We start from the raw sequence: 15,076 nt of genomic DNA, 5'->3' as shown, positions 1-15,076 counted from the left end.
TGATAGAATAATAAATACATATTTAATAAATATTATTTAAAAAACTACTGTGAGCAAATTATACAAAAATAAACTGCTATAAATTTAAATAAAGTCCATAAACTAATTTTGATTTTCAAAATAGCTACTAATTGTCACTAGAAACTTGACATCAGCCATCTTGGTTGCCATTTTATTGAAAAATTGCTCTTTATTCAAAATCTGAGCTAGATAGGTATAGGAAACCCTAATATAGTTTGAAGAGCATTTAAACCTGCTTCGATATATTTAGAAAAATACAGGGTGTATTTGAAATAAGGAAGTTTTTATGTAAAATAAATATTTAAAATAGACCAGCAATTTTTGATACCCCTGTATACATTAAACAAAGCAATCAAATTTTTCAGTAAAGTTTATTTCTCTGGCTTAAAGGTCAGCACAAGAATTAACTCTGAAAAGCAATGTACAGGGTGTTAATAATCTATTCTATTGTAGCCTGCATTTTTAAATATCTTTAAATATCTCAAAAACCAAAGATTTTAAACATATTTAACCTTTATAACAAATAACTTTTTTTCAGCCCAAGAATCCAAAAATGAAATAAAATACAGGGTGTTCCATAAGAAAAAATATAACTTTGTTATGTATCTTAGTTCTGAAACACCATGTACATTTCAAAATAATTTTAAATTGTGCACATTGCCACCCCACATATACTCATAAAATGTTTTGTTTCTTCATCTTTCCGTTTTCGTATAATCAACCGAATGACGTGCGCCACCCTGTATATAGTATAGTACTGAACCAAAAACTTAGTTTGTTCGTGTATATCAGTCACATTGACTAATTAATTTTCAGGAAAATCTGTAAATATTATTTCTACCATCTATACTTATAACAACAAATTAAACTAAAATTCAAGTTTTGTTCTTAACTTGCTTAACAGATATATCAAATTTTAATAATCATTATTCTTGTCATGGTAACTATGATGTTATAGCGTAATTGTATTATAGAGGTAAAAATAGAACAAAATTGGAATAAATAGCAAACTATTAATAATAGGTATATGACATACTTAATAAAAGTTGAAGAGTGTCAGAAAAAAATAATAATATATAGGGTGTACCACTTAAAAATTTGAGAGATCACCACTTAAAAATTTGAAAACATCCTCTAGCATTTAATTAAAATACCTTTACATATATTTTTTTTCATCTCTATAAAACTCTCCTGCCAAATTTTGGTACTCCAATTGCAGAAACAATGGCACCACTGACAATTTTTTACCACACTGGAATCTAACATGTGTTTAAACAAATTTAAAAATTACAAAAATTATTAATTTTGGGTATATAACGTTGTATATAAAAAAGTTATGTAATTTTACAAAGAATCTAAAAATAAAATAAAAAATACGGTGTTGCATTTAAAAAAACATGTTATATCCGCTACACTTATTTGAGATATCCTGTATACTCTATAATAATTTTAAAATGTGTATCTTAAGCTTACCTATAACTTTTGTATTTAACATTTTTTATAAACTTTGAAACAAATGAGATAATGGACTTTACTCTTTCGTTGACCCACCCTGTACAAGGCAAATATACTCATTATTTTGAAGTAATCATTTCTCACTAAATTCTTAAATATATCAATTTCCCATTTTTCATCCCAAATGTACCAACTTATTTCTTTGTAAAATAAATTAAACTACTTGAAAATTAAAATGGCAGACACATTGGACAGACTATATCTAAAGACCTGTTTTCGATATAGTATAAAATAAAATAAAGACCCCAATTTAAAAATTTCAAACCAACAAAATACGGGCCTGTTCCATCTGTCAAATGTCCCGAATACTGATGACGTTACACCCTGCGCCAAACGGCCCGCGTCTAAAGGGGTTAGTGTTATCATTCCTCCGTGAAACTCACTCCGTGTCATTCTGCAGAAGCCGAATAAGAGATTTTACGCGTCTATAGACAAACAAGCTTAGCGTTTTGCTTATCTACAAACATAATCTTGTAAGAATATAGAGATAGGAGAAAGGAGGATACGGATAGAAAGAGAAAACGTAGGAAACTAGGATAAGCAGTCGTGAGGAACAGGGTTTATGTGTCGAATTATAGTGCTTTTTCTCTCGTTTGGCTCCTAAGTCCAATTTAGGAGAGTGTTGTCAGGAATAAAAATATAAAATTATTTTTAAACCAAAATAAATTGTTAATGTACCCACTGTTTCAATCGAAAGATTTTATTTTTAGTTTGTTTGTCTACTTTTTACATTAAAACCCAAGTAGCGATAGCCATACATTACTAATATCTACAAATATTTGGCCAATACATTTATTTATATTGGAATGGTAAGAAGGAATTTATTTTATAATATTCTGATTGATATTATTTATTGATAAATTCCATTCGTTTTCCATAATTTAGTATTGTATGAGGACTCTTTCTTCTACAATTTAAAATGTCACACCTTTAAGCTTCATTCAGAACCTCGCAATTAGTGAAATAAATTAGTGGTTCCAATTACACTTCATACTGTTTAGTTTACGATCATTCATAATGTTTAAAAAAACACAATTAAAATTAATAGAATATCGTAGTAACAACTTGCGTTAGTCATTTGTATCCATAGAGAAAGTCTAATATTTAGTTTATAAAACAATCAACTTTTGATTTCTAACCACAAATTCTCTTGACGGAAGATAATCAAAAGCCAAAATGACATTTCTCGCAAATTTTGAAGTATAATTAGTGGAAAAGTTAATTGTTTTATAACTTTTTCTACTAATTGAAAATGTCTACCACTAACTTTGATGTTCTGAATGCTTATATTGAAATTAAAGGAAAAAACTTCTACCCTAATTGAAACCACTAGTTTATTCCACTATTTGCAATGTTCTGAATGAAGCTTTAGACTAAAATTCGATTATTTTTTGTGATATTTTTAATTTTCTCGAAAACTGTATGAAAATTTGGAAAAGTATAAACGAGATTAACCGTTTTAGAACAGGCAAAATTATTTATTAAGAATGCATTTTTTTCTCAAAATGTTAAGAACAAAAAACTTTTTCCTCTTGTAAAGACAATTCGGGGACATACTGTAGAACCTATACAAAGTGAGTCTTAAATAAGTACAAATATTTTTAGTAGTGGTATATTTTGATCCTAAAAATAAAATTTGCAGATTTTGGAAAAAATTAAAAAAAAATCTTTTACAAAAGTTACGAATTACGAAAGAAACACATTTTATAAATAAATGTTTTAGAATTTGATCTAGAAGGAACCTCCATTTTTAGCTCATTATTTCTTTAAATGTTGAATTTAACAGTACTGTAATTTTATCAAAGGCAAAAGATAAAAGAAACTCTCATTTTAGACGTAAAATTTGAAAACCGTTTAAATTATTAGTGATAATAAGTTACATTGTTACAAGAACTATTCTCAAAATGAGACTATTCAGATATATCTATTATATTAATCTCTTTCGAAAGAAACTTAGGTATATAGTGGAAAGATATTTGCGCTATGAGAGTTCTGAAAGTTATCGAACTTCGTGAATATTAAGGGCTTGTAATTAAGAAAGCAATTACCTTTATCGGAGCCTCTTTAATTTATTGATTCCCCCTATTTAATATTTATATCCTTTTACGAGAAAACTTAATACTAAATTGTATATTCTGAATAGGTTGTCATAGAAACAATTTCTATTTCCAAAATATCTTAATTTTGTTCGTTATGAAGTTTTGAAATAAAAAATGTCTATACCTATGTGGCGGATTCATCTCTCCAAAAAAAATCTTATATGGGTATTTCGCCACTGCAAGAAACTCTACAAAATAAAATAGTTATTTTTTGTAAACACTGCTGCTTTACTCCAACGGAAACTACTACAGATAAATAAATTTGCCTAACGAACAAAAAAATGCTTAACGTTTCGGAAAGTTTATCTCTTTCCGTCGTTGGAGGCTAAAAAATACAAAGAATAAATAAAAAAACTATTTAAAATATTTAAATGCAACTATTCGAGAACACTTTATTTTTTTTAAACAGATACGTCTACAAAAACCATTGACGTTCTGTTAAAATGACATCATGTCAAGTTAAACTTCAAAATTAACATTACTACCTGATAACAATTACTTAATAAGATAAAACCAAAAAGCTCCAAACTTTCTGTATGATTATTTTTAATTTGTTTTGAATTTTTACGTATGTTATGTTTATTTATTTTATGTTCTTTAAAATCAAAGAAGCGATTGCAATACATTTCTAACGTCTACAGATGCATGAGCAATACATTTATTTTTATTAGAATGTATTAAAAAAACCTCTTTTATTTTTCTTTTAGAGGTTATCGCTTCATTCATTATAATTTGGGCGTGGTTAAAATTTATTCTGTGCCCTGTGTTCCATGAATGCTTACAAATCTTAGATTTCTAAAAAACTTCCTTTCTTAAATAATCTTTATGTTCATCAATTCGAACATTTAAGGGTCTAGATATTTTACCAATGTAAAATTTATCGCATTCACATGGTATTTTGTATATTACATTTTTTGTTTGTTCTTCTGTATTCATTTCTTCAGTGTGTGATAAAAAGAATCTAAGTGTATTTTGTGTTTTGAAAGATGTTCGTATATTATATTGTTTTCTTATCCTTCTAATTTTATTCGAAACGTATGTATGGAATTGTAAGTTGTATATATTGTGTATTGTTATTGTGTGTATGATTTGGGTTGATTTTTTGATTTTTTTTAAATTTGATTTGTTTTATTTATTTTTATATAATATTAAGTTTTGAAATGTTGAATTAAAAACGAAAGTAAACGGAATGTATGAACAAAATTTTAAAGAAAAATAAAAGAGGCTTTGTTTACAGTCTAATATAAATAAATGTATGGCTCAGGCATCTGTAGGGGTTAGTAATGTATGGCTATCGCTTCTTTGATTTTAATGAACATAACATAAATAAACATAAGTACACTAGTAACTACCTACAACATAAGTAAACATTAAAAACAAATTAAAAAATAATCATACAGAACTATAGATACGCCTTGTGTTTTTTTGGATTTCAAAAAAATTCAGCTAAATTTTCATGTTTTTTTAATTTTCTCTAAAACGGTATGGAAATTTGGAAAAGTATAAACAGGATTAACTAATCTAGAGGAAGCAAACATTTTAATAAAGAATCGATTTTTCTCGGAAAGTTTTTTCTCTTGTAAAGACAGTTCGGAGACATACTGTAGAGTTATGCTAACAAATTTCCGAAACAATCCAAAAAGTGATAATATAGAAAACCTACTCGTTTAAAAATCTTCTTGATCATACGGTAAAATCCCAAAGGAAATTTAAATTTTAATAAAAAAAAATCGGAAACACATTACATCCTGATCGAACGGAGTTCTTTTCGGTCCCGAACAAGAAAGAAACATAATAATAAATTTGTTTTTTCTTCGAATGGGATCAGTTTACGTTTGTTTATAACCCCTCGGGCAACAGTAGAATTTGTAATAAAGCCATACTGTTAATATGAAATGTCTTTTTTGTGCTGAAGTCAAAATTTGAATTAAAAAATGGAATTTGAGACGGATCGTTTCTTGTTTGCTACAAAAATATATTACTTATAAATATTTTTGTAGGTTAGTTTTAGGAATTGTACTTTTTTATCATTAAACAACTTAAATAAATAAATAATAATAAATATCGCTCTATTGTACAGAAAGCCAAAATAGCTTCATCGACAAAGCATTTAAAAAACAAACAAAAGCACAAAAAAATATACAAATAATCAAAAATATCATACAATACAAATCATACAATTCAAAAAAAATTGCGTCATTAAAATTACAAATAGAACATACATGGATATTGCAGAACACAAAAAAAGACACATCAATAAAATTTTCAAAAAGAAAAATTGTACACGGTACACTTAAGAGTTATAAAATATTAAATACTAGACTTTTAACCAGTGTGTGAGATGATCAAAATTTTAAAATTCAAAATTGTTCAAGATTAACAAAAAATAAACAGTTAATATAATTTTTATGTTGCTCTCTGTATACGGTCAACGTAGGTACATCTGCACTGCTTGTCTGTGAAAGGAAAAGATTTTCGTGATATTTCTCTATACATAATTGTGTTATATGTTTTTTTTTTATGTAAGTGTGTTATGTGTTTTAAAAGGAAAAAAGGGATATATACCACTCCCCTCTATACCATCCGTGTATTAATGGATATGACTAAGAAAGTCCAGATTTAAATTGTCCTGAAGATGCAAATAAATTTTGCGAAACGTCGACAAATTGAAAACAAAGGACTTCTGTTGATTTCTTTCGATCCTAATCCAATTTATAAAAAAAGAACACATTATATAAACAGTTAAGTAAGTTAATAAACATTAACAAAAAAGTCGTTTACCGCATATAGGGCTCTCTCCAGTAAGTATGATTTCAGAGCTTTGCGAAATGCGGGAAAGAATGAAAGCGACTTGATATCCAATGGCAGATGATTGTACATTTTTTGGCATTGTACAGTATTGAGCCTTTAACTAGTTCAAAGCTCGGGGTTGGCAGATAAAGATCGATTCATAAGTGGATAGTTATGAGGTGGCTTTCGGGAATAGCAGATATGTGCTTGCGGATTAAGCAAACGGATTCACAAAAATGAATAAAGATGGAAGAGTCAGTATTTTGAAATTTTTAAAGAAATTCCGGCAGTGAGTTCTAGTGTTCTGTCCCAATAAATACCGAACTGCTCTCTTTTGAAGTTTGAAAATAGGATCAAATTTTGTTGTGCAGCAAGTATCCCAGAATGGAAGGGCATAACGAAGATGCGACGCAAAAAAGGGCATAACAGACTATTCTAGAGGTTGATAAGTTAAGTTCCTTAGAAACTGATCTTAGCGCAAAACAGGCAGCGCTTAGTTTCTTTGATAAAGCTTCGATGTGCAAGTCGCATTTTAACGAGTTGTCTACAACAAGTCCTAAGAATTTTACAGAGTCCACGACCTGAATAGTGGTGTTATTATGTACAAGAGGTTTTATACTACTTTTATATGACAACACTTTAGTTTTTGGTAGGTTGAGGCACAGGAGATTAGAATCGCATCAAGATTTAATGGTGTAGTAAGTTACTGGATATAGTATTACACAAAGAGGCAGATTTTACCGCTCATGTCTAGATTTGCAATGTCGTTGATAAACACCAGAAACAAAATAGGGCCTAGTACTGAACCCTGAGGGACACCACATTCTATAGGCTTACAAGAAGACATAGACGTATGAAGCCTCACAAGCTGCCTTCTGTTGCCAGGATATGACTTAAGCCATTTGAGCGGCACTCCCCTGAATCCATAGTATTGGAATCTGTTAATTAAGATATTATGATTTACACAGTGGAAAGCTTTATTCAAATTTAGTTTATTTTTGCTCAAAACAGCTTGTTTTGAACATATTTGTTTAATTTAGATCTAGGAAAATCGTCTGAAATCAATTGACCGAAAATAAAATTACCCGAAAAGAAATATCACCGAATTACCAATTGACACATATAAAAAAACACCGAAATCCCTAATTTTAGTAAATGGAAATGAGTAAAAAAATTACGTTGCTTAATAAGAGATTTTGCCAAAAATTTAATTTTAAAAAACATATATGTTTAATGCAAAGCTGCTGTTTTTTCAGGCCTGGGCGAAATTTTAATTAAAATTTAAATTCCAATCGGAAATTTTTTTGCCGTTCAGTTGAAAATTACTCGAATCGTGTAATTCGACTTTGGATTAAATGTATTGGAAAATTCTGCAATTATTTCTGAACATTCATTGAGAAAAAAAATGGGTAAAAATTGGTATACCTATATTTACCTATGCATATATGCCTACATATACAGGGTGTTTCAAAACAAATGCGAAAAACTTCAGGGGGTGATTCCTTGTTCAAAATAAAGGGTAGTTTGCTTCATAAACGTTGGGTCAAAAGTCAACCATTAGGGAGATATTGCGGTACAAAGATGGCGGAAAAATATCTTTTGTTTTTATTTGAAAAATCTAAAGAGATACTTCAATGGGTTTTACGGAAAGACATTGTTATGAAAACATGGCATTTTTTCACTTTTAAATGAGGGGTTGAAATAGCTCTTATCATGCAGCCAACGAAATTTAAAGAAAATCTATCAAAACACATGCAAAAAATATTAGCTACCTTGTTTCAGGTTTTTTTTGATGTAAAACCTCACCGATTTGAAGTTAAAATAAATGTAAAAGCATTACATGTCAGGACAAAAACATTTTCTCTGATAAAGAATCTAGTGGGCTGCTGTAATTTTTAGGAAAATCTAGTCGTCGCTGTTGCTTTTTAGATGTTCCTAATATTATTATTTTATTTGACATTACTCTACGTAATACGTTGTCATTCTTAGATGATTATTATTATCGTTATTTTCACTAGATTCTTAATCTAAAAAATGTTTTTTGTCCTGACATAATGCGCTTAATATTTTATATTTTAATTTCCAATCGGTGAGTTTTATCAAAAAAAACCCAAGAGGTAAAAAAAGTTTCTAAACAAACTAAACTATCTAAATTAAAGCATTTGCATGTGTTGGATAAGATTAAATGATAAGATTTTTTCTTTAAATTTCGTTAACAAGAATGATAGGGGTAGTTTATTTCAACTCCTTCCACTCATTTTAAAAAAGTAAAAAAATTACCTGAAAGTGTGTTTTCATAACAGTAATGCTTCCATAAAATTTCATTAGTCTATCTCTTTTCGTTTTCAAGATAAAAAATAAAAACATTATTTTTCCGCCATCTTTATACTGCGATATCTCCCTAATGGTTGACTTTTGACCCAACTTTTTTCGCATTTGTTTTGAAACACCCTGTATACGTTTATTTAACTACACCTATTTCTGTGTATATTAAACGTATCCATGTAGTTAATGGAAAAATATTGGTTGTTAAAAAGATATAAATCTAAATAATATATACATTGTAATCTAATGAAATTGACAAGACAGTACGTGTAGCAATAATATATCTGTACAAAGATGTAGATTGTAGATTCTGTACATTGTATGAGAGGGGAAAGTTAACCACCGCAACCTTATAGATCTATTGTCTCTCCCTTTCTTGAGTTATACCTGATCATACAGTCTCAGGGCTTTGACAAAGTCCAGTATCTAAGACTGTTTTACAGAAGTTAGTTCTCCATCTCCGATATGAATCGTACCAAAGTTTATGGCACAAATTGTTGTCGTTTTGTCGCACTAAGAGTTTTCCAAGTTCTTGAGTTCTGCTTTAAGTTGGGTTCGACATGAGAATCAGAACGGTTCTGGCCCTGTGGAAGTGTTTGCTATTTTACGGAAGCATTATTACTACATCGTTTGCTTTTTCATCGTCACCTTTTATCCCTTGGTGGGCTGGTATTCAGAGTAGGGGGACTTTATTTTCCTTGTCTAATTTGTTTAGCTTCTCTAGATATTATTTGACCAATTTCGAATTGATGGTTACTGAGTTTATCGGTCTTAAGGTTGCTTGACTGTCGGATAAGATAGCTACTTACTATATCTATTAATTGCCAAGTGTTAGAGAAAATAATACTATTTAAAAACTATTTATATTCTACTATAATTATTGTTTAATCTTTAATAAAGAGAGATAATATTAAGAGGCTTTTATCATGCCTCTTAATATTATCTCTGCAATATGCAAAATAGAGCTTAAACTAATAGTTATTTCTGCGCTTACGGAATGTTTTTTTTATTTTTTATATATAAGTAAAGTAAAGATAAATACTTTTCGAAAACCTATTAATATTAAATGAAACCTTAAATGAAACCTTTGGATGTTTTTATACAAGTATAATATTCTAAATTTGAATCATTTTTATATAAAAGTTATTAAGTTTACATATTTTTCTGTTAAAGTACATTTATAATAACAATAATAAATAAAATTTAATACTGATGAAGAATATGTATGGATCCCAAAATTATTAATATTCTAAATTTATGAATTTCAGAACCATTAATTTTCTAGGAAAAAAGGAAAATTGTGTGTGTTTAATTTATATACATCTTTTTCTATTTTTCTCTAAGTCAAGTTATTAGATTTCCTCTCCTTATATTATATAGATAATTAATGAACGTAAAACTTTCACAGTTACAACTTGAGATAAATTTATGGACCAAATAGTAACTGGGTATCATATACAGCCGAGTTATGAAAGAAGTACATTTTGTGTAACCCATTAAACGGCCCAGCTAAATCAAAACATCAGTTGTCGATTGATCACCGATAAGTTAGGCGACATTAGGCGATCTTTAAATAGGTGAATGTTTAGAAATCTCCGCCTTATCATTGCTTCAAAGCAAGTGTGTAAAATCTATTGAGGTAATATCACATTTAACAAAAATGTGTCCCATGTTTTGGTTGGCATATGTAGTACAGTATAGATACAGTGTCATAGATTACAAACTTATAAATATATAAAAATAATCATAATATGCGTTTTTTTCGACTAATTTGAGAAATATCGATGGAGCAGTTGTTTTGTAATTGTATATAACCAGGTATAACAATTATCAGATATCTGAATAAAATATTTCTTGGTGATGATTGAACAATCAATAGGTGCTAATATTAATGATCCTAAATCGATTTTACTGTGAAGAGTTTATCTAGTAGTCACTATTTATTTAAATTAATTGACAAACTTATTAGTTTGCAAACAAAAAAAAAAGGTTTCAGGACTTACATAAAATGTAACCTTCTGTAGTAGGGAACTATTTTAGTCAAATTCTATAATACTACATTACATTAAATAAAAAATAGACAATAAAATAGTATGTAGACTGTAACATCAGACAAGGATGTATATTATCGCCACTTTTGTTTAATTTATACTCCGAATCGATATTCCAGGAGGCGTTTGAAGATTTAGAAGTGGGAATAAAGGTCAATGGTAAACTTATTAATAACATCCGATATGCTGACGATACGGTGCTCCTAGCTAGCAATGAGAACGATTTGCAGTGCGTGGTGGCCAGAGTTAGCAGTATTAGTCAAAGTCATGGTCTTAAAATAAACATAAACAGAACAAAATTTATGATTATCAGCAAACTAGATATTGAAAATACCAGGATACAAGTAAAAGATCAAACTATAGAAAGGTTAAGAAGATTTAAGTACTTGGGTTGCTGGCTAAATGATAAATGGGATCCTGATGAAGAAATCAAACATAGAATTTTTTCAGAAAGAAATTTTTCCAAACCAGAAACATTTTTTCATAATGAAAACTTTACTCTGCAACCGAGACCTGAATCTGACTACTCGATGGCGAGCTACCAAATGCTATGTACTGTCTACATTATTGTACGGAGTCGAGGGATGGACGTTGAAGGCACGGACCATATCACGCTTGGATTCATTTGAGATGTGGTTATACCGACGAATGTTGAAAATATCCTGGACCGGACGAATAACAAATATCGAAGTATTAGAAAGAATGTGTAAGGACCAAGAACTATTGACGACAATAAAATGACAGAAAGCAGCATATTTTGATCATATTTTTAGAAATAACAAATAATATAGTTTCCTACAGCTGGTCGTTGAGGGAAAGATTGAAGAACGAAGAGGCATCGGGCGTAAACGGTTCCCCTGGTTGCGGAATTTGCATCAGTGGTTTAATATAGAAGAGGCCATGCCAGTGCAATTATCCGTTTGGCTCAAGATAGGGAGGAATTCCAACCGATGGACGCCAACCTCCGACGAGGAGAAGGCACATGAAGAAGAGAAGACTGTAAAATAATATTATTACATATTGATTAACTTAAAATATTCTTCTAGTATTTACATTTCAATTATGAAATACACTTACTGATCAAATACTATCTATAAATAATGTCGGTACATTTATGGCTGGTTAAAAAAGCTACGTGATATTATTTTAACAAAATGTCAACGATTTGTAATATACATATTTGCTAACAAGTACAGATGTCTCTGAATAGTCGTGTTTATTTTTTTTTAAATAGCTTCTGACGAAGGAAGGACATATACCTCCTGAAGCGTTAAGTATTTTTTGTCCGTTAGGCAAATTTGTTTTACTAGTAAAAAACCACTAACAAGTTGGTTTTCGTTTGGGTATATGCAGTGGTATTTAAAAGGGATAATTTTTTTGCAGATTTCTATTCGGGTGGCAAAAAACTCATACTTTATTTTAGTAGTAAGTGGTTTTCGTATACAACCGAGTTATGTAAAAAATAGTTTAGCCTATTTCTCTTTTTAAATTTACCAAGGGATTATTTAAAAAAAAATCATAAATATACTAAAATAAAGAAAATTAATATTAATCCCCCATTCGTCAATATTTACTAGATTATGTTTATGTTCGATTAAAACCGTTCTGAAAAGTCGGAGAATTTATTCCCGTGTAAGCTGCAAGCGTTCCCGGTTTAAATTTCGGGATAAATATTTCTCTGGAGAAGCCATAAACTCCCGTGAGAACGGCGCTCTGGAATGCACGTGTTCCAGTTTCTGTAACACAGAAAACGGCAGCGGAATAATATATAGGGTTTAAAACTTTTGTGTTTTTCTTTTTATTTCGTAGCGCACGGTACAAAGAACTAACTAGAGGTATGTGCTCGGTGAATTCTCGAAAATAAAACGCTTTTGGTAATCTAATCAAATAATTAAGTATAAAGGATATTTAGTTCAAAAATAAAAAATATATTTTTACTAGTATTGTTGATCTAAAAAAAGTGGTCAGGGTGGTCAAAAATACAGGGTGGTCCCGACTGTATTCCGTCACTGACATAAATTATACATGTTGACTAAATAGTTATTGCTGAAATCATAAATTTCAAATATGGGGGGGGGGGCTCGTTGAATTTGACATTTTATGTCAGTTTAATAATAGGTATATTTTCGTATTTTTATACTTAGGCATAAAAGTGCTTTACTTTTATGCCTAGGCGTTTAAATGACTTTTTGTGAAAGCGTTTCGAAATTGACAGTTTTTGATATTTATTTGAGATTCGAAATGACATTCTTTTAGGCACTAGTATCTAAAAGTGACATTTGTTTAGGCACTAATGCCTAAAAGGTAATATAGGAATAAGTAAGTTTCTTGTACTAGCAATGCTGGTAGCTTCTGCGTCTACGTGAACTGCTATTAATTTTTTATTTGGTTTATCTTTCTGTTCCATGATTCTTTTTGCTATTTCGGTTTTCTGCTCAATTGAATTTTCAATGTAACCTTCAACAACCGAGCTTGATCGGTTGTTAACTTCCATGTCGCTTTAAAACTGTTATGTCCGCTCCTGACTCTGCCACCATTGTTGTAGAGCTGCACCGGAAACAATGACAAGTGTATTCCATGACGTTGGCGAGTCCAAGAAATTCCGCTATCTTTTTGGCATACCCCCAATTGAATTGATTCCAACTGGCAGGGTACAACATTAATTTTTTCACAGCATTGATGTGTAACATGTAGTGGTCGAATTTTTACGTACTTACGAATTACATGTAAGAAATTGATATCATCTATTGGTCCCTCAGTAACCGTAAACACTCTTGGAAAATGAGTTTTTTTATTCGAAATCTTCACACTAATAAATGACTGAGAATCTTTAATGGCATCTACGGTCAAAAACGTGATTTCCTCCCTTCTACATGCTTTAAATACTCCAACGATTAAGACAACTTTAGTTAATATGAATTCTTTGTCATCGGCTTCTTTCATAAAGCGTTCTATTTTCAGTTTTGTAAATGCTTTTGATTTCTTTGAGCTTTTCTTTTTAAAAATGCAATAAGGTTTGTGAATTTGCTAATATCTACGTTTCTGATCAGGTAAATCATGGTGCGGAGCATTGAATATTTACTCCACAGAGTTGACGGCTTTAAGGTAGTGAATAACTTCAGGAAATAGGCTAGCAATACCTTTTCTGTGAAATTCTCAACATGATTTTCTTTGACCCAGGTTTCAAAGTTGTTGTAAGTGGTCTCGTATAAGTTTTTCGACTTCTCGGGCACGAACGTGGATAGCGCAGTTTCAGCAGCTTGATGAATATCCAAAGACTCGTCATTATCATTCATTTTTTCACAAAACTTTGTAGGAAATACGGCGCGGCGACGTTTGAACCTGGCAGAACTTTGTCATTAAACAATGCATAAACAATGCCTTAGAAACTGATTACCAGAACATTTTAAACAATGTTTAATAATAAATAATAGTAATAGCATAAAAATCTCAAATTATACGCTTTCACAAAAAATCTTACATGAAATTTGTTGCGAAAAGAGTGTTTTAAGCACTCGACGCATTCATTTCGCAACTTGTTACATAAATAACTATTTTTATATTGACAATCACGTCGCAAAAACTAATACTTTTGTGACGTTTGAAGAAAATAGTATTTTATAAAATAAATATATTGAGAGTGCGCACACACACAGAATTTCTACTAATCATTTTATTCTGACAATTTAATATTACACAATTTCGTACGGTATATTTCTTGCTGTATTTATAAACTCTTTAAAATAGACGACGTATATATTTCAAGTCCTATTTTTTGCGTTGACATCTGAAAGTGTCGTTTTATACAGGCCTTGCTGCCGGATTCCAGCGACATAAATTGTTCTTTAGCGCCTTTTAAGTACTCACATTATTTACTTTGATATAGTACCCGTTTTTCCTCGAGTACCGCTCTTTATTCTAGCAGTTGAACTGGATAAATATAGCTTAGTTATTTTCGTTTCTCTTTTGTTGGCTGTTCTAACAAATGGCGTTATTTTTGCAGGTGTCTCGCTGATGAAGGTGGTAGAGGTGTACAAGGACATACAGGATCAACAAATGAATATTGTAAGTATTTTGATTTTTTTTCTATAGCTTTAATATATTTAATTATAAAATACAATAGATAATTAAATTATATTTTTTGAAAATATTATAATATTACTAATACTACAATATTTAAAAAAATAAGTCCAAAATTTCTGTGGTCCAAGAAGAATTTTACTAAAATGTTATCAAGTCTTATCAAGGCATTTTTAGAAATAAATATACAGGGTT

At 30.0% G+C, this 15,076-nt stretch overlaps 1 protein-coding gene across 1 annotated transcript in view; it reads left to right on the top strand.

Moving 5' to 3' along the window:
• LOC115877282 overlaps positions 1–15,076 on the top strand; it is a 394,155-nt gene that overhangs the window by 327,680 nt on the left and 51,399 nt on the right. Inside the window, exon 5 of the mRNA XM_030893418.1 lies at positions 14,805–14,866. Coding sequence (XP_030749278.1) covers positions 14,805–14,866 — 62 coding nt within the window. The remainder of the gene's footprint in view (positions 1–14,804; positions 14,867–15,076) is intronic.

This window comes from Sitophilus oryzae, unplaced genomic scaffold (assembly GCF_002938485.1).
Source record: "Sitophilus oryzae breed Bouriz unplaced genomic scaffold, Soryzae_2.0 scaffold_1443_pilon_pilon, whole genome shotgun sequence".
NCBI classification, from domain to species: Eukaryota; Metazoa; Arthropoda; class Insecta; order Coleoptera; family Curculionidae; genus Sitophilus; species Sitophilus oryzae.
This window is presented reverse-complemented; position numbering and strand designations above follow the sequence as displayed.